General features: G+C 44.1%; 1 protein-coding gene across 4 annotated transcripts in view; it reads right to left on the minus strand.

Moving 5' to 3' along the window:
- Positions 1-7,745, minus strand: part of LOC139263042 (M-phase inducer phosphatase 1-B-like) — a 46,110-nt gene extending 38,365 nt beyond the window's left edge. For 2 of the 4 annotated variants that reach the window (XM_070878532.1, XM_070878531.1), the window contains exons 1-3: positions 6,893-7,745; positions 4,511-4,723; positions 887-969 (exon numbers count right to left, since the gene is read on the minus strand). In XM_070878532.1, the coding sequence (XP_070734633.1) occupies positions 887-969; positions 4,511-4,701 (274 nt within the window). In that variant the 5' untranslated portion in view covers positions 4,702-4,723; positions 6,893-7,745. Of the gene's footprint in view, positions 1-886; positions 970-4,510; positions 4,724-6,892 lie in introns of those variants that run through there. The other 2 variants (XM_070878533.1, XM_070878534.1) reach the window with 2 other exon arrangements.
- Positions 7,746-21,073: the final 13,328 nt, after the last annotated feature.

Below are 21,073 nucleotides of genomic sequence, written 5' to 3' on the forward strand. Positions count from 1 at the left end.
GCATATCTTTATTTTGCTTTAAAACTACTGAAGTTCATCAAAGGACAGAGAGACTCAATTGTTGTGAAGTAAATAAAAGCTCAGATCAAGCACAGGTTGGCTGCGCAGTCAAGAGTCTTTGCAGATTGGAATGTGTGGCTCTTTTCAGACCAGAGACTAGAAGATACATGTATTTTAAGATTGATTTGCATTTATAACAGAAGTGTGATATCTACATGTGCAAGCTGCACCATTTTAAATACTAAACTGGGGGACCTCTATGGTGTTACACAGTGAAGCACACGTTACTCCTCCGACCGACTTGGGGTGGGGGAGGGGTTGCCAGAGTGTGAAAGTAGTGCACATCTCTAGAGAAGGAATTTAGAAAGAGATTTCTAAGACTTCTACCCAAAAATAGTGATGCGAGAATATTTTGATTTGCTGCTGGAAAACAAATAATTCGTTCCCTATTTACTACTGCTGCAGAAATAAATCTTGATCCAAATAATCCTTATTTTGCTTATATTGAGAAATAAGGCACAGGTGGTTTACTTATTCCCTCACCACCCCACCAATCCACCGCCACCTTGCTTTCTATGAACCAGCCTTTCTCTGAAGTTTTTTTTAAAAAACATTTTAATTTTCTTGTAAAGTTTTAACCTCAAAAAGTTGTAATATTCATCATCAAGCTCTTTTCAAAACATTCAGACAAACAAAGAACTCAAATATATATTCTGATGAAAGGTCATCAGCCTGAAACACTTTCACTCGCCATAGATGCTGCCTGACTGGCTGAGTGTTTTTCTGCATTGTCTGTATTTATTTCAAATATAAATCATAGCCGAAGGAAAGACGTGCTTTGACTTTTGCACTGAGAATAATAAATTTGAAGGAAAGTGTTACTGACCCCTGCATACAATCTCTGGAGATGCCGAGATCTCACTTCCATTACTCAGATTTGACATGTCCAGACAACGTTTGGGAGTGTCACTGAAAAGAGAACCAGAGCCAATTAGCTGCAATTCATACAATACCTTCACCAAGTTTTTGACACTACTAACTTTTAATTCTTACTGGTAAAAAGGAGTATATTCTCATTTGGGCCTTTGGACTGCAGAGAATTGCACCACAAGATGGGGATCAAAACCACATCATTTTGCTAGGTAAGCAGCACCTCTTAGTAATTAACAGATTTCTTCTTGCGTAGAGACACTTGGATGGGCCTGGCCAGTCTATGGGATTAATCCAACATCAGCTACAACAAATTATAGCTCCAAAATGTTTCAACTATTTCGAACCATCTCTCCTTTTACACACAAATCTTTTTCTCTCTCAACTTGGGTGGCATTTCTAGCCAATCTACTAGTTTGAGAAAGGTCTTTAAACCATACTGCCCGAATGTTGATTCCTTCTGACAAGTGAAAAAAAACACTTTTCAACACTGGATTCTTCTGCCCACTCCCCAAAAACCAATGGTTCACACCTGGAATATTCATTCTAGATCCCCATACTAACCCAATTAGTGATCTAAATTTCATCCAAAGTCCATCTACTCTCATAATTTTTTTTTTTTTAAATGCACTGCTTGATACACTTCAATCTCAGCCCAAGGGGAATTTCACTTTCTCCGACATCGGTGCTGGGACCTCAACTATTTACAATCTATATTAATGACTTGGATGAAGAGACCGAGTGTAATGTAGCCACGTTTGCTGATGATACAAAGATGGGTGGGAAAGCAAGTTGTGAGGAGGACCCAACAAATCTGCAAAGGGATATAGACAGGTTAAGTGAATGGGCAAACATTTGGCAGATGGAGTATAATGTGGGAAAGTGCAAGGTTATCCACTTTGGCAGGAAAAATAAAAAAGCTAATTATTATTTAAATGGAAATAATTTACAATATGCTGTAGTACAGAGAGACCTGGGGGTCCTTGTGCATGAAACACAAAAAGATAGTATGCAGGTACAGCAAGTAATCAGGAAGGCAAATGGAATGTTGGCCTTTATTGCAAGGGGGATAGAGTATAAAAGCAGAGAAGTCCTGCTACAACTGTACAGGGTATTGGTGAGGTCACACCTGGAGTACTGTGTACAGTTTTGGTCTCCTTATTTAAGGAGGGATATACTTGCATTGAAGACCGTTCAGAGAAGGTTCACTAGGTTGATTCCTGAGATGAAGGGGCTGACTTATGAAGAAAGGTTGAGCAGGTTGGGCCTATACTCATTGGAGTTTATAAGAATGAGAGGTGATCTTATTGAAACATTTAAGATACTGAGGGGGCTCGACAAGGTGGATGAAGAGAGGATGGTTCCACTCATGGGGGAATCTAGAACTAGGGGGCAGTTTCAGAATATTTATTTAGAACTGAGATGAGGAGGAATTTCTTCTCAGATGGTTGTAAATCTGTGGAATTCTCTGCCTCAGAGAGCTGTGGAGGCTGGGTCATTGAATATATTTAAGGTGGAGATAGACAGATTTTTGAGTGATAAGGGAATAAAGGGTTATGGGGAGTAGGCAGGGAAGTGGAGCTGAGCCCAAGATCAGATCAGCCATGATCTTATCAAATGGCGGAGCAGGCTCGAGGGGCTAAATGGCCCACTCCTGCTCCTATTTCTTATGTTCTTATGTTCTATCAGTCTCTCCTGAAGAATCTCAGATGTTCAAGCTTACCTTTTTACTAAACGCACTAAAAGTTGTGCAGCAAATGTTCTAACTGTGTTTGCTACCACCTTGCAGAAAATGTATTACACATGCAATCCTATAAAAACCCCTGCTATATCTCTTGTGCATATAGCAGACCCAGCCTGAAAGCTTTCTTCTGTTGTTTCACTCTATAAAGCTGTTGAAACTGCCTTATTTTGTCTCTCCAACATGAACAGGCCACACAAATGCCGCAGCCTCTTTTCCAACCATCCTAAACCTTCCCCTTAAAATTTATTATTCTTCTCTTTTATAATTTCCTACCACTCTCCCCAGTCTTAAAACACTGCCAAAGATAGCTAGCCAGCCACCAAACGACCCAATTGCCCACAGTTCCAACAGAATTTCAGCATTCCCCGATACATAACCTAGCCCCGAACTAAGCAAAAAATATGATTTCAGAAGGTGTCTAACTGAGCCTGGCACACTTGGGATCAGGTGGTAACTGAATTTACGATTTTATTACCCCACAATAGGAGGTGACACCTCTTCAGTCATGATTCAGAGTCAAGTGTTGTGTATCTCTCCACTGTACAGTTTTAGTGCAACAAATGTAATTTCACTATCCACTAAGGTTTCCATCCGGAATGTAATAAACATTTCTTTCCTGGTTTTTGTCCATTAAAATGTTCCCAAAGGACTCTTAGCAGCTGGGCATTTTTGAAGCTCACTTCATAAACTGTCCTCATCTTCAGGAAATACAATTATAGTTTAAATCAAATCATCCAAACTGGAGTGATTTTTATTTATTTCTTTTAAAACAGAATCTCTCTGCTAGAGTTAACTGCAGTAAGCTCCCTCCTTCTCTCTTCTTCAACACCATCCTTACTGCATTAAACTATCGCATTCCCAATCGGGCGTGGACCAGTATCTACCCTCCCCTGAGTGAACGACAGAAGGATTTCAGTATGGAGCTGCTGTGACTGACTGTATCACAGGAGTCAAATCACAACAAAAAACACAATGTGCATAAATATGACATTGTTTGCATAACCCTAATCCCTAGAACAATCTACAGAAAGAGCACTCGACACCAAACAGGCAGTGGGTGAAAAGTTAAGGGAGGTAAGCTGAAGCACAATTCATGGGGTAAAGTTTGAAAGGCAAGGATAAGGAAAGCAAGACCAAGAATTTAGGAAGTGAATTCCAAAATACAGGATATGGTGGCTGAAGGTTCTTTTGCTGACGGGGTTGTGGGAGGAGGTGGGGGGCAAGAATGCACGGTAGGTCAGAGTCAGAAGAGCAGACAGAGCAAGCTAGGACAGAGGACTAGAGAAGATTGAAGAGGGAGGGTGTCACCTGGGCCACAGAGATTTGAAAATAAGGAATTTGAACAGCCCAATTGATGTCCTTACATCATACTGTCCTTTCCTCACCTCAGCCAAGGCCTTCTATATCGACTTTTCCCAACTGGGCCCGGTTGGATCAACCTCCAAAGGGAAAGATCCTCAGCCACACAACAGGAAGCACCCTGCCCACTCCAACCTTTCATTAAACATTCTCCAGACGTCAACAGCTCTGGCAGGTCAAATCCAGGACCTGTAGCCCAATGCTGGGAAATTGCACAAAGCAGGCATAATCCTATATATTTCCTTGATGTGCCCAAACTCCAATCCAACAGGCAGAGATGTCATCCAGCTCTCCATTTCCCAAGACTGATCAGAATAACCCCATTGAACCCCAATATAAGGAGATTTTGGGGCTTCCTCCTCACCGTAGCTTACCGATACATAGAAGTGGAATCAGACAAAATCTTCCCTCTCCATTCAGCCGTTATGGAATGACGTGCGAGAAGAGAAAGCACTCCTCTCACCCCCACCCGCTTACCCATCACAGGAGCTAAGGTTACTCATGTTGAGTGCACGATTAGGCATTGGCGAGGTCATCGGCTCCGGGGAGAAGGACATCGAAGAGTTGGTGTCCTGGATGATAGACAGCAACTTCTTGCATCCAAGTCGAAAACTTGGACAGAAGTCAGGACTGAGAGTCATGGAAATATCTTCACACTCATCCATCATTGTAATAAAAGGTCCCAAACACCTGGGAGAGGAAAAAACAAAGAAGTGAGGGGGCATTTCGTTTATCTCAGAGATGCAAGTTGAGATCCAGTCGACTCGATAGAAATGCTTTACTACTTTCTATAGGTTTCTACCAGCAGAGAAAAAAATGGTGATCTAGAAAATAAAATGTAAAACATGTCTTTTATAATTCCTTCTCCATTCTTCCCATGAAATGGATGCCTCCAAATTTTCCTGGAATATGACAGTTGAAATAGACTGGGTTTGTAGTTCCATAATACCCTTTAAAATGTTGTTCTGTAAAACATTCAAGTAGTGTTCAACAATGCTCGACACTGCGAAAGGTTAGTTAATGTGGCTAACCGAAAGAAGAAATAATTGGGGAAGAAGTCAAGGATTTTTAGTAATTCCCTTCCCACAACCCAAGAACACTCTAAATCACTGCACCAGGAAGAGATGTATAGCTACACTCACAGTCATCCCATGCAATGAGCTATTTCAACCAAGCTCAGACTAACACTCACCGCAAAGAGAAACAAAGATGGCTGGTCATTCTGGACAACTTGCTCACCACCCTCCTAGGACCTGGTTACAGGTTGGGATTAGCATCCCCAAGGCACAGAAAGATGCACAACATAGGAGAGGAATTCAGACTCTGTCCATTCCCAATAAACCATCTGAACCCATCCCATTATATTACAGCTGCATCTCCCAGCTGGTATCCATTATTCTCTCCAAACATTCCTCCACCTGGTTCCCGACATCAGTTTGTTTACTTTATCCTGGTATCTACACAGAGGGCAGCCATTTGCTTAACTGGAGATAGATCACTGCTGGCTGCAATTAAGACAGTCTAAGACAGCGGTTGTTTTTTTTTTAAAACCACAAGTATGAATGTAGCATGAAAATCCCTAACATCCTAAACAGCTCTGACCATCCAGTTGTGGAATAAAAATACCACTCCTGTCTTATGTAGTGACCAACAGTGAATCTAGTATCCTACAATCTAGCTCACTTCACAATGTGTAACATGGCCACCACTTATACCTATCGACTTCCACAAGTTTTGACTCTTTAGACAATGCACTGGGTATAAAGAATTACAATGGACATAGAGCTAGCTTGTATTGTCCATTCCAGCTTCTGAAACTTGAAATACAATTGTGCACGCAGATGAGACAGACCGCATCAAGTTTTAAATTAAGCAGAAGTGTGCACTGCTGGTGCAATGGAAACAACTTAATTTAACATATTTCAGTCATACTGACAGACAAGGAACCACAAGGACATTCAACACAGAGCTAGCTTTTTTTTAAAAAGATAAATCTAAAAAAAAAACTATTTTAAATGAAGACTGATGAGAGAAAAAAAGAAACACTTGTCTGATGATTCAGTGAGTAAATGAGGACCCAGTTTGGAGCCGAGCTACAAATTGCTGAGTTGTGAAATCTCAGCTGGGGGTGGCAGTGGAAGTGCAATAATTTCCTTAGTGTCCCTGAGCTTGGAACATGAAATTAGCCAGGGTTCCTAGACAGTAGCCAGTGACCTCCACTGGAAAATAGCAAATGCAGATTTCAGTGAGGACAAGGTTGGGCTCAGCTTTGGTGCTTTTCACAATCAAATAGCCGGTCAACACTGAGTTCACTCATGATGAATGGCTATTTGGGCAAAGTGCTGGACAACTGCCAGCACAGGTGGAACAGTATCTCAGTACAAGGCACTAATCAGGAGAGCATGGGGAAAAACTGGAAAATATATATATTTTTTAAAACTGTAAAGTCTACAATGGAGCCTTTGGGCTGTTTACTTGGTGACCAACATGGCCACCAACATTTTAGATTGGAAGATTCACCAGAGAAGCTGGTATTATTGATATATAAATGCAGATGCAGTCCTGTGAACTAGAGGAAGGCTCGGTCAGATGAGAAGATAGCTGCACCAGTCCAAAATATGGATAGGCAAGATAACCTTTAATAAAACCTTATTTGGAGAACAAAGATGGACAAATTTTATAATGGACGTTGAGAATGTACAACAGCTCCAATAGGTGTGAGGCCATTTGAACCTGCAATCCCCTGTCGTGACAATAGACACTGATGTTCCAATGTACTGTACAACATTACAGTCAATCAGTCCATCCCCCTATCAAAGTATGTAAAATAGAACTAATTAAACAGTGAAGATCACTTACCTCTTTCAGATTCATGAAGTAGGGAGTGGGCAAATGTCAAGGCTGCATTTAGGTTACAGGACTATCAACTACAAGCATGGATTTCCTCCTGGCTGTAACTGGTCAGACAGATGGCATGGTTTCACCCAACCTATATGATCCACCAAATCGAAGCCAGCTTGGAATTGTCAAGGGTTGTTATTTCCTATTCCCCTGAATAGTGTCCAGCCAGCACTTGATGCAGAGGGGCTATTGCTCCAATTCGTCCACCACCTGATACAAGGGAATTTTTTTCCCTCTCTCACATCCCCATTTCTAAGTGAAAACTTATGTCTCCTCCAGACACCAAGCACAGAGGGTCTAGTCTCTATAGTTCACCATAACTCCCAGTAGTGTCCAATTTCTCTCTTACCCTAACTCCCAGGGTGTAGGCTCTCCCTTTCACACTGTAACTGCCAGCAACCAGGGTCGGTCCCTGTCACCCTAACCCCCAGTATTCAGGGTCCAATGTGTGCGTCTCTCTCTCTCTCTAACTCTAACTCCCAGTATACAGGGTCTAGCCTCTCTCTCCCTTATTCTGACTCCCAGCACAGAGGGTCGAATCTTTCCCTTTCCCAATGTACCTGCCAGCACACAGGGTCTTTCTCTTTCTCACCCAACTCCCAGGAACTAGGATCTAGTATCTCTCTTCACCTCACTCTCAGTACACAGGGTCTCTCACTCTCTTATCCGAATGCAGCATATACTCTCAGTCTCTCTCTTCCTTACCCAGGTTTTCTCTCTTTCTCTTACCCCAAAGCCCAGGGTGCAATATCTCTCTTACCCCAGTTGCGGGTACATAATTCCCATCCTGCCCAACAGCAACCCCTGCTTCCCCACTTCCGGCTTCAAATGGATTTTAAATCTGCCACGATGACGCGCCTATTCCAGGAGCCAATGGCGGCTCCGCTTTCGGAAGCCGCCAATCGCGGCCTGCTGCATTTTGCGTCACAGAGGCTGTGATCCCGCCTCTTAGACTCGCTGATTGGCCATTGACAGGCTTCGCATTGCTGTATAATTGGATAATCCGACTGCCAATCAAGCCTCGGCCCCCTTAAAGGTATACCATGCATAATATCTTTTTGAATTGGCTTTTGAGTGTAGTTTGGCGACTTCTTTTTGTATCCTCTCGAACCTCACCTGGTGTGGTGAAATATTCTTGAAAAAAAAGCAGTTCAGCAGATGTGAAAACAAAAGCACGGGCAATGTTGTAGATGGCATGGGGAAAAATGGCACAATCATGTCACCAAAGATCTGGGACAAAGTGCTTACATATTAACATAAAAACATAGAAAATAGGTGCAGGAGTAGGCCATTTGGCCCTTCGAGCCTACACCACCATTCAATAAGATCATGGCTGATCATTCCCTCAGTACCCCTTGCCTGGTTTCTCTCCATACCCCTTGATCCCTTTAGCCATAAGGGCCATATCTAACTCCCTCTTGAATATATCCAACGAACTGGCATCAACAACTCTCTGCGGTAGGGAATTCCACGGGTTAACAACTCTTTGAGTGAAGACGTTTCTCCTCATCTCAGTCGTAAATAGCTTACCCCTTATCTTTAGACTGTGTACCCTGGTTCTGGACTTCCCCAACATCGGGAACATTCTTCCTGCATGTAACCTGTCCAGTCCTGTCAGAATTTTATATGTTTCTATGAGATCCCCTCTCATCCTTCTAAACTCCAGTGAATACAGACCCAGTCGATCTCTACATTAGAATGAGCGAAACAAAAATAATTCCAAAAAGTTAGCGCTACAACAGATGCAGGTACAGCATTTGCTGGAGTCAAAAATTATACTGACATCTAGGTGGTGAAGTCTCAGCACACTCTTTCCGCTGCCTGCGTGCAGCAAACCAGTCCCACCTACCCCTCCCCTCAATGACTATCTGTCCCACCTGTGACAGGGACTGTGGTTCTTGTATTGGACTGTTCAGCCACCTAAGGAATCATTTTCCAACAGTTTATCAACTCTGGATCAGTTCCTATGGACTGGAGGGTAGCTAATGTAACACCACTGTTTAAAAAAGGAGAGAAAACGGGTAATTATAGACCGGTTAGCCTGACATCAGTAGTTGGAATCAATTATTAAAGATGAAATAACAGCGCATTTGGAAAGCAGTGACAGGATCGGTCCAAGTCAGCATGGATTTATGAAAGGGAAATCATGCTTGACAAATCTTCTGGAATTTTTTGAGGATGTAACTAGCAGAGTGGACAAGGGAGAACCAGCGGATGTGGAGTATTTGGACTTTCAAAAGGTTTTTGACAAGGTTCCACACAAGAGATTGGTGTGCAAAATTAAAGCATGTGGTATTGGGGGTAATGTACTGACATGGATAGAGAACTGGTTGGCAGACAGGAAACAGAGAGTCGGGATAAACGGGTCCTTTTCAGAATGGCAGGCAATGACTAGTGGGGTGCCGCAGGGCTCAGTGCTGGGACCCTAGCTCTTTACAATATACATTAATGATTTGGATGAAGCAATTGAGTGTAATATCTCCAAGTTTGCAGATGACACTAAACTGGGTGGCGGTGTGAGCTGTGAGGAGGATGCTAAGAGGCTTCCGGTGTTACTTGGACAGGTTAGGTGAGTGGGCAAATGCATGGCAGAGGCAGTATAATGTGGATAAATGTGAGATTATCCACCTTGGGGGCAGAAACACGAAGGCAGAATATTATCTGAATGGCGGCAGATTAGGAAAAGGGGAGATGCAACGAGACCTGGGTCTCGTGGTACATCAGTCATTGAAAGTTAGCATGCAGGTACAGCAGGCGGTGAAGAAGGCAAATGGTATGTTGGCCTTCATAGCTAGGGGATTTGAGTATTGGAGCAAGGAGGTCTTACTGCACTTGTACAGTGCCTTGGTGAGGCCTCACCTGGAATATTGTGTTCAGTTTTGGTCTCCTAATCTGAGGAAGGATGTTCTTGCTATTGAGGGAGTGCAGCGAAGGTTCACCAGACTGATTCACGGGATGGCAGGACTGACATATGAGGAGAGATTGGATCGACTGGGCCTGTATTCACTGGAGTTTAGAAGGATGAGAGGGGATCTCATAGAAACATATAAAATTCTGACGGAACTGGACAGATGCAGGAAGAATGTTCCCGATGTTGGGGAAGTCCAGAACCGGGGACACAGTCTAAGGATAAGGGCTAAGCCATTTAGTGCTGAGATGAGGAGAAACTTCTTCACTCAGAGAGTTGTTAACCTGTGGAATTCCCTACAGCAGAGAGTTGTTGATGCCAGTTCATTGGATATATTCAAGATAGAGTTAGATATGGCCCTTACAGCTAAAGGGATCAAGGGGTATAGAGAGAAAGCAGGAAAGGGTACTGAGGTGAATGATCAGCCATGATCTTATTGAATGGTGGTGCAGGCTCGAAGGGCCGAATGGCCTACTCCTGTACCTATTTTCTCTGTTTCTATGCTTCTAGAGTGGACTGCCTATGATGATGATGATGATGATGATGATGATGATGAAGTCTCAGCAGACTGTTGTCGAGCACAGCCTTTGCCACAGACAACTCACGCGTGTTTGCCACAGCTCTGTACGGGATTAGGCCATACATGTTTTGAATTGGCTGTTTCACATTTCCTAAAAGGTAAACTGGACACCAAAAGTGCATTGTAAAAATCAACAACAACTTGGGTTTATATAGCACTTTCAATATTAAGAAACATCATAAGTACCGATCCAGGATTGGAGAGATTAGGTGAGGTGACTGAAAGCTCGATGGAAGATTTTGAAAGTTTTGTTGAATATGGAGAGGTGGAGTTTCAGAGAGTAGAACTGAGATAGCTGCAAGCTCTACCACAAACATTGGACCAAAAGCGGGAGGGACACACAGAAGTCTGGAGTCAGAGGAAAGGAGCACCCGGGAGGAGATATGGGGCTGCTGGAGATTACAGAGATCGGTGGGGAAAGACAATAAAGGAATTATAGATGAGGACCAGGATTTTGAATTTAATATATCAGGGACTGTTAGTAGAGATGGGGCTGATGGCCAAGGTGGATTTAGCGTGGGAAAGGATACATGCATCAGAATTTTGGACAATTTGTAGTTTATGGAAGATGGGAGGACAAAATACTCGAGTGTGGATGTGACAAAGACATGGCAGAATTGGGGGAAATCTGGGCAATGTTACGGAGATGGAAGGAACCAGTTTTGGTGATCAAGACAATGCAGATGGCTTTGGTCTGAATGCTGAGCTGGAGGAAGTTGCGGCTCATCTCATCTGAGACTTAATGTAGAACAAGGATTCTGACAGCATGGCGAACATTAGGGGGTGGGGAATGGGGGTGGGTGGCAGAACGTTGAGAAGTAGTGGAGAGATAGAGCTGGATATCATCAGCCTTCACAGGAACACTAGTTCTGTGCCTGTGGATTATGCCACTAAGGGGCATTATGTAGATAACAAAAGGGAGGGAGGCAAGGATGGATCCTCAGAGTTGACAGTGCGGGTGATGGAAGGGAAGCCAGTACTGAAGATCCACTAGCTGCATTTGGATAGGTAGGAGTGGAACCATGCAAGTGCAATCCTACATAACTAGGTGACCGAAGAGAGGTGTGGGAGAAGGATCAAAATGCTGCAGAAAGGTCCAGGAGGTTAAGGATGAATAATGTACCAAAATCACAGAGGATATCATTTGTGACTTTGGTTGAAGTTTTTTCAGTGGTGTGAGAAAGCCAGAGGCAGACTGGAGAGAATCAAACTGTTATGTATGCAACCCTGTGTAACCTGTATCATACCGGCACCAGAGGGCAAACCTGTTGGAGTCCCAAGGGATCCCAGCATCCCTTGGGAGCACTGTATATAAGCAGGCATCCCACGCTGCACGAGCACTCTGGAATTTGAATAAAGGAGCTAAGGTCACACTTACTCACGTCTACAGTACTCAGTCACATTACTTTATTATGAACATAACAACTGGTGACGAGATAACGAACAATCATGCGAAAATGCATAGAACTGTTGGTATCCTGGAGAAATTATCAGAAGGGGATGATTTGGATGCCTTCATGGAGCGACTCGACCAATACTTCGTGGCCAATGAGCTGGAAGGGGACGAGAACGCTGCCAAACGAAGGGCAATCCTCCTCAACATCTATGGGGCAACAACCTATGGCCTCATGAAGAATCTTCTAGCTCCGGTGAAACCAACAACCAAATCGTATGAAGAACTGTGTACGCTGGTCCGGGAGCACCTAAATCCGAAGGAAAGCGTTCTGATGGGAAGGTATCGATTTTACACATGTCAACAGTGTAAAATTCAGGAAGTGGCGAGCTACGTTGCCGAACTAAGACGCCTTGCAGGACATTGCTAATTCGATGGATTCCTTGGGCAAATGCTAAGAGGCTTCTTTGCGCTTGGCATTGGAAATGAGGTTATCCTTCGCAAACTATTGACTGTTGATGCACCGAACCTGAGCAAAGCCATAACGATAGCCGAGGCATTTATGTCCACCAGCGATAACACCAAATAAATTTCACAACATGAAGAGGTTTTGGCAAGAACTGTACACAAAGTAACATCGTTTTCAGGCAGGAATACATATGGCAGAATGTACACGCCTGCAGCTGCATGACCTCAGATGACCCAGAGTCCGCCATCAAACGTTAATGCGAGGCAGTTAACACCTTGTTGGCGCTGCGGAGGAGATCATCGAGCCCATCAATGCTGCTTCAAACACTATGTGTGCAAAGGCTATGGAACAATGAGACACCTCCAGCGAATGTGCAGACGAGCTGCAAACCTTGCAAACCACCACGATGCAGAGGAGGATCGATCCATGGCGGCTCAGGCTGAACTAGAGACTCGAACCGAGGAGGTAGAAGTGTACGAGGTACACACCTTCATCATGAAATGTCCACCGATCATGCTAAAAGTCGAACTGGACAGAATTCCGGTATCCATGGAACTGAACACGGGTGCGAGTCAATCATGAGCAAAAAGGCCTTCGACAGGCTGTGGTGCAACAAGGCACACAGGCTCAAGCTTAGCCCCATTCATACCAAGCTAAGAACTTACACTAAAGAGCTGATCCCTGTAATTGGCAGTGCAGCAGTAAAAGTCCCCTATGATGGAGCAGTGCACGAACTACCACTATGGTTAATACCAGGAGATGGCCCCACACTGTTCGGCAGAAGCTGGCTGGGAAAAATCCGCTGGAACTGGGATGACATCCGAGCACTTTTGTCCGTCGACGACGCCTCATGTGCCCAGGTTCTGTGCAAGATCCCGTCGTTGTTTGAGCCAGGCATCGGAAGTTTCTCGGGGGTGAAGGTGCAGATCCACTTGGTTCCCGGTACATGACCCATCCACCACAAGGTGCGGGCGGTGCCATATATGATGAGAGAGAAAGTGGAAATTGAGCTGGACAGGCTGCAGCGAGAAGGCATCATCGCGCCGGTGGAGTTCAACGAGTGGGCCAGTCCGATTGTTCCGGTTCTCAAAGGCGATGGCACGGTCAGAATCTGTGGGGACTATAAAGTAACGATTAACCGTTTTTCGCTACAGGACCAGTACCCACTACCCAAGGCAGACAACCTATTTGCGACCCTGGCTGGAGGAAAGATGTTCAACAAGTTGGGCCTGACCTCGGCCTACATGACACAGGAGCTGGCAGAATCTTCGAAAGGCCTCATCTGCATCAACATGCACAAAGGTCTGTTCATCTACAATAGATGCCCGTTTGGGATTCGATCGGCCGCGGCAATTCTTCAAAGAAACATGGAAAACCTGCTAAAGTCGGTTCCATGCACCGTGGTTTTCCAGGACGACATACTGGTCACAAGTCGGGACACCATCGAACATTTGAAGAACCTGGAAGAGGTTCTAAGTCGGCTAGATCGCGTGGGACTCAGGTTGAAACATTCGAAGTGTGTTTTCCTGGTGCCAAAGGTCGAGTTCTTAGGGACAAGAATCGCGGCAGACGGCATCAGACCCACCGACGCCAAGACGGAGGTCATCAAGAACGCGCCGAGTCCACAGAACGTGATGGAACTGCGGTCGTTCCTGAGACTCCTCGACTATTTTGGTAATTTCCTACCCGGGTTAAGCACCTTGCTAGAACCCCTATATGTGCTGCTATGCAAGGGAAATGACTGGGTATGGGGGAATTCACAAGAGGCTGCTTTTGAGAAAGCCAGAAATTTGTTAGGTTCCAACAAACTGCTTGTTCTGTATAACCCATGTAAATGTTTAGTGCTAGCTTGTGATGCGCCTTTGTATGGGGTCAGGTGTGTGTTACAACAAGCAAACGAATCGGGAACATTGCAACCAGTTGCCTATGCGTCCAGGAATTTGTCCAAGGCCGAAAGGGCTCACAGCATGATTGAAAAAGAAGCTCTGGCATGCGTTTACGGGGTGAAAAAATGCACCAGTATCTGTTTGGTCTCAAGTTTGAGTTAGAAACTGGCTATAAGCCACTCATATCGCTATTCTCAGAGAGCAAAGGGATTAATACCAATGCCTCTGCCACATCCAAAGATGGGCACTCATGCTGTCTGCATATAACTATGTTATTCGCCACAGGCCAGGCACACAGAACTGCGCTGATGTTCTCAGTCGGCTACCATTGCCCACCACCGGGGTGGAAATGGCACAGACTGCAGACTTGCTTTTGGTGATTGATGCATTTGAAAATGAAAAGTCACTCATTATGGCCTGCCAGATCAGGATCTGGACCAGCCAGGATCCTTTACTGTCCCTTGTAAAAAATTATGTCCTCCATGGGAGCTGGTCCAGCGTCCCAGCGGAGATGCATGAAGAGATCAAGCCGTTCCAGCGGCGCAAAGATGAAACGTCCATACAGGCGGACTGTCTTTTGTGGGGCAATCGCATGGTTTTGCCCAAGAAAGGCAGGGAAACGTTCATATACGACCTACACAGTACCCACCCAGGCATAGTAATGATGAAAGCTATGGCCAGATCTCATGTGCTGTGGCCCGGCATTGACTCAGATTTGGAGTCATGCATGCGCCAATGCAACACTTGCTCTCAACTGAGCAATGCACCCAGGGAGGCACCGTTAAGTTTGTGGTCATGGCCCTCCAAACCGTGGTGTAGGATCCACGTTGACTTTGCGGGCCCGTTTCTAGGCAAAATGTTTTTGGTTATTGTGGATTGAGTGTGTAATAATGTCTGTAAGGACGTCCACTGCCACCATCGAAAGCCTACAAGCCATGTTCGCCAGGCCTGCCTGATGTCCTTGTCAGCGACAATGGGTCGTGTTTCACCAGTGCTGAATTCAAGGAATTCGTGACCCGCAATGGGATCAAGCACGTCACATCTGCCCTGTTCAAGCCCGCATCCAACGGCCAAGCAGAATGGGCAGTCCAAACCATCAAGCATAGCTTGAAAAGTGTGTCGGAAGGCTCCCTGCAGACCTGCTTGTCCCGAGTCTTGCTCAGCTACAGCACCAAACCCCACTCGCTCACCGGGGTTCCCCCAGCCGAGCTGCTCATGAAAAGGGCACTCAAAACAAAGCTTTTTCTTGTCCACCATTATCTCAATGATCACGTCGAGGGCAGGCGGCATCAACAAAGCATGTACCATGCGCAAACTTGTCACGCGATATTGAAGTCAATGACCCTGTATTTGTACTCAACTATGGACATGGTCCCAAATGGCTTGCTGGCACTGTCATAGCCAAAGAAGGGAGTAGGGTGTTTCAGGTCAAACTTGCTGATAGACAAACTTGCAGAAAGCATTTGGACCAAACCAAACTGCGATTCGGAGACAGCCACGAGCAACCCGAAGAGGACACCACCAACTTCGACCCTCCGACACACGCACAAGTGGCAACTGACATCACGGTTGACCACGAAGCTGGACTCACCATCCCCAGCCCGGCAAGGCCAGCTGCCCAGCAGCCCAGCAAAGAAACAACCAACACACCCACACCTGCATTTGTATCGAGACAATCGACAAGGGAGCGAAAAGCCCCAGATCGTCTCACCCTGTAAATAAGTGTACTATTGATTTTGGGAGAGAGTGATGTTATGTATGCAACCCTGTGTAACCTGTATCATACCACCACCAGAGGGCATACCTGTTGGAGTCCCAAGGGATCACTGTATATAAGCAGGCCACCCACGCTGTACGGGCACTCTGGAGTTTAAATAAAGGAGCTAAGGTCACACTTATTCACGTCTACAGTACTCAGTCACATTACTTTATTATGAATGTAACACAAACGAGGAGTATCAGGAAAGTGGGACACCAATCTGCCAGGCAACAACACGTTTGATGACCTTAGAGAGCAAAGGAAGATTAGGGATTGGGAGATAACAGCAGACAGTGGACAAGCAAAGGGTGGGTTTTTTTGAGGAGGGGAATAATGACAGTAGTTTTGAAGAGAAAAATACCCAAGGAAAGGGAGCCATTAATAATGCCAGCGAACATGGCAACCAGGAAGGGAAGTGGAGGTTTCAGTACTCAAATGGGGAGGGCATTGGGGGAGCAGGAATTGGATCTAATTGATGAGGGGAGCTGGCAAAGGGTGGGGCAACTGGGCAAGCAACAGCGCAGAGAAGAAGGTCCTGAGCTAGAGTGCGTGGATGATTGAGGGGCAATTAGAGGCTGGAGTAGGACAAAGGGAAGAAAGCATCAAAGTACATTTACCCACATATATGTATGCCTTGTGAAGTGAAAGCATTGGCCAAAAATGTTTCAAGGAAAACATCAGAACTCTCAAGCCATGATCTCATTCTTCCCCATTGTAGTGAGAGGTTACTGGGGCAAAGGAATATCCAAAGAAAATGTTGAGGAGGTTTATGAAAACAGGGAGAGGGGTGGCAAGTTGGAAGGATCTAGATAAGGAGTTCCAGAGGAGAGTGGCTGGAAGTGCAGCCACCAATGGTGGACTTGGAAACAAATATTATTCATAGAGGAACAAGGAGCGAAAGATTTGTGCGAAGATAATTATATGCAATGCCAAGAAACTTTTTGCAGTGAAAATATTAGTGGGTGGTCCATGACACAAAAGTCTACTGACCCCAAACATATGCCACAATTTTGCGGCATTTTCTTACAGATCTGATTGCTGAGACAGCACCATCAGGGTAGTCTGTGCTACTGCAAGTATGTTTATCTGCTGTGGTACAAACTTTTAAAGTGAGATGTCCAGACTTTTCTTAATTATCGTTTATTCACACTGTGTAGGCTTGCAAATGAAGAATGAACTACTTGGGTGGCGTAACAAGGGGGCTGTTGGTGCCCAAGGAATGCTCCTACCCGAGAAAGAGTCCGTATCTTTAGGAGAAAGGGGATAAAAAGAAATAAAATGGCAAGAGCCCAAAATATTTAAAATAGTTAGTTTGATACTCAAGACAGTTAGTTTGGAATAAGATAAGGAAGGTGGACCAAAGCTAATTAAGTGTGGAAACACATTTAACACTGTAACATGGTTAAATAATTAAATAGTTTGTTATACTGATCTTGTTTTCAGGTAATCAATTGTCAGTCACTAAACTTGCAGTGATTAGATCACAGTCTTTCAAACAGTGACTCATTCTTTTCACGGACCGACTCTCCTCGTAGCTGGAGAATAGCCATCTGGGTGAGGTAGGGCTATGTGCTTATGGAACCGGTACGAGTCACTGCCGTCAACATGGGTAGGGAGAAAATTACTAAAACCATTGAAAGTCATAATGCTAATTACATAATCCCTCTTTCACTTACAGTACCTAATTTCTCTCAACCTTCTTTGTCTATTTTATTGATACCACAATGGTCATTACTCCTCTGAATTTTCCTCCTGAAGCTGTAACTAGGCTGTCCTATACACTCTTACTCCATCAACATCCTCACAGTGTTGAAATCACGACTTATCCAAAATTCTGCTTCTTGTAACCTATCTCACACCCAGTTCCCCTTCTGTCCTTCCTGACCTATGTTGGCACCCAGTTCCCCAGTGCCTCAAAGTAAAAATTCTCCTCTATGAGTTTAAATCCCTCCATGGCTTTGCTCCCTCCCTTCACCTCAACATAGACAGCCATGACGTCCTGAACCCCAGCCTCTCTCTGCTTCCCTCTTCTTCTTTAAGATCTTCTTCTTTGACCAAGCTTTTGATCATTCATTCTAATCACTCCTTTGGCCCGGGTCCAATTTTTTTTCCTTAACACTTTGGGATGTTTTAATTTGTTAAAAGTGCTACATAAAAGCAAATTGTTGTTGTTCTACTCTAATTCTTTGAAAGGAACTCAGAATTGTGAAACTCCGTACCGGCCTCAGTCTTTCCCTTCCTTCTTCAATCTTTCGGTTTTTAGAACCCAAGCTCAACATCATCTAATTGCTATTTTATGATTTACTTTATTATTTCATTCACTCTTTTCGACCTTGGTGGTATTCTGTGCTAGAAGCCTTGGCCTGTCACCTTAGTTTCTCAAAGAAAATAAATCATCAGGATTTACAAAATCTGAGCATTTCAATCCAGGCTTGATTTTCAAGGGCAACCGCTGGGGGAAATGGAAATAGTTATTCCATCGGCCTTTTAACTCTGGGACCTGTGTTCAAATCCAAACCAGACAGATAGGATGAAAGTGTCTGTTATGTTTTTGATTTTTTTATACCTACCTTGCTCTAGATTTTTTGGTTTCCGTATTTTAGATCATTCTTGGCGATTCCCGACTCCCTATGACCTTGAGAGTATCTTCACCGATACTTATGTAAGCTTTTAACAATGGGCCCAGAAGAATAAACATTAAACCGTGCTATTAATTAATTTAGCTACTGGAATTATTCTGTGCCTCCAGAAGATTTTTCTCTCTTCTACAAAGAGCAGCAGAACAACTCAACATCAGACCTTGTTTTAGACTTCAACTACCAAGTGAATTTATTTAACAGTCGGCCAACAAGTGAATAAATAACAGTTAACACCTGTACACTATCAAACTTCTCTATATTAAATTCTTTCCAATTAATCTTTTATATGCTGTTTACGTTCACAGATGAAGGATGACACTTGGGTGAATTAACAGACAGCTGCTGATCATAGAATCATAGAATGGTCAACACAGAAGGAGGCCATTCAGCCCCGTCGAGCCCGTGCCGGCTCTCTGCAAGAGCACTTCAGTTCGTTCCATTCCCCTGCCCTTTCCCCGTAGCCCTGAAAATGTTTTCCTTCAGATACTTATCCAATTCCCTTTTGAAAGCCATGATTGAGTCTGCCTCTTCCACCCTTTCAGGCAGTGCATTCCAGATCCTAACCACTCGCTGCGTAAAAAAGTGTTTCCTCATGTCACCTTTGGTTCTTTTGCCAATCACCTTAAAAGGTGTCCAAAGAATAATTCTACCTGAAAAGAGTCAGTGCCTTCAAGAGAGAAGTAGTAAAAATTGGGATGGCAGAAAAAGAAAAAAATGACATAAACCTAAAATAGTTAGTTGCCCGTGTCCTAACTCACACCAAGTCTCGCTCACCCATCACTCCTGTGCTCGCTGACCTACATTGACTCCCAGTTAAGCAAAGCCTTGATTTTAAAATTTTCATCCCTGTTTTCAAATCCTTCCATGGCCTCACCCCTCCTTACCTCTCTAATCTCCTCTAGCCCTACAACCCTCCGAGATACTTGTGCTCCTCAAATTCTAGCCTCTGGAGCATTCCCGATTTTAACTGCTCCACTGGATGTGCCTTCAGTTGCCAAGGTCCTAAGTTTTGGAATTGCCTCCCTAAGCCGCTCTACCTCTCTTTCCTCCTTTAAGATGCCCCTTAAAACCTACCTCTTTGACCAAATCTGCCCTAATATCTCCTTATGTGTCAAATTTTGTTTGCTAATGCTCCTATGATGCACTTTGGGATGTTTGACAACATTTAAGGTGCTGTGTAAATACAAGTTGTTGTTGTTTTTAGTTGGACATTGAGGACAATTGGTTCTAGGTAAGATGCTGTTATTCTTAAATTTCTCACCACTGTAGGAGCTATGCTAGTCGGACCCAGCTCTTGAAAGTTCCAAATCAATCTTTTCTTATTTCAATAATTGAAATTACTTAAATACCCCTGAAACCATTGGCTTGGATTTATAAAAAAAGGACAACTTGATTCACAAAGCAGCTGTCAGTGATATGCATTGCTGAACTAATCGCACAGCATTGTTTAAGCTTGAATTACGTGGTTGGGTTCCACTCTCAATCCTATAACCTTAGAGACAATTGGCTAAAAGTTGATATCAACTTAGATTGGTTGTCATGGAATTTATCTGTCGCTGATTTTTAAACTCCTTGGGCCCGAAATTGATCGACATATCGTCCACTACCGCCTGTGTACCGCCCACTTACCACCCAAAAATGTGATTTTGGTGAAAAAACATCTACGTACCACCAACATACCGCTCGGTGGAATATTCATCATTGACATACTGCCGAGCGGTGTGCACACCGTCCGCCGTGCAGGACCGCCCGCATATCACCCAAAAAGTCTGATTTTCATCACATACCCGCCGATATACCACCGGAGCTACATACCGTCCTGGAAAAGGTGGTTTTACACGATGTTAAGTGGAAGGCAACGGGCGGCCGCCATTTTGGAAATCAGGAACTGTCAGCTAAAGCAGCACATCTGTATTTCTGAGGTGAACAGTGACTTTACAGTGCGATTTAGAGTGGAAAAGATATTTTTATTGGTACTGAGTAACTTATTAAGATAGAAGGCATTTTAGTTATTTTTTTAATGAAAAATATTGTGGAGATTTAAAAGGAATGGGGCCTGTACTATCTCAGTCTGCATTGTTGACTACCTGTCTAATGGAGGAACCAGATGTGACAAGGTTTATAAATGAATGCTTTGCTTGAATGTGGAGAGCTACATTTTGGGACCCTGATGACTGTTACCCCAAAAGTTTGACACTGTACAAGGGTGCTTAAATTCAATTCAAACGTTTATGTAAAAATGTCAAAAATAGACACAATTTAAAACTTTGTAAAACTTGTAACTATAAAACAACTGTAACAACTTTAACAACTACTTTAACAAAACTTTAAGAAACTTTTACAAATCAAACTTCAATTATTCAATGAACAAGTATAACAAAAGATCCTTTACTGTCCTCAACCACGACCTCGACCTTGTCCTCGACCATGTGCTACACCACCCTTGGGACTATTCCCCCCTTTCTTACTCCCGCCCTTCCCTTTCCCACTGCCCCTGAGCCCAGA

The sequence above is a fragment of the Pristiophorus japonicus genome, chromosome 4 (assembly GCF_044704955.1).
Source record: "Pristiophorus japonicus isolate sPriJap1 chromosome 4, sPriJap1.hap1, whole genome shotgun sequence".
Taxonomy (NCBI): Eukaryota; Metazoa; Chordata; class Chondrichthyes; family Pristiophoridae; genus Pristiophorus; species Pristiophorus japonicus.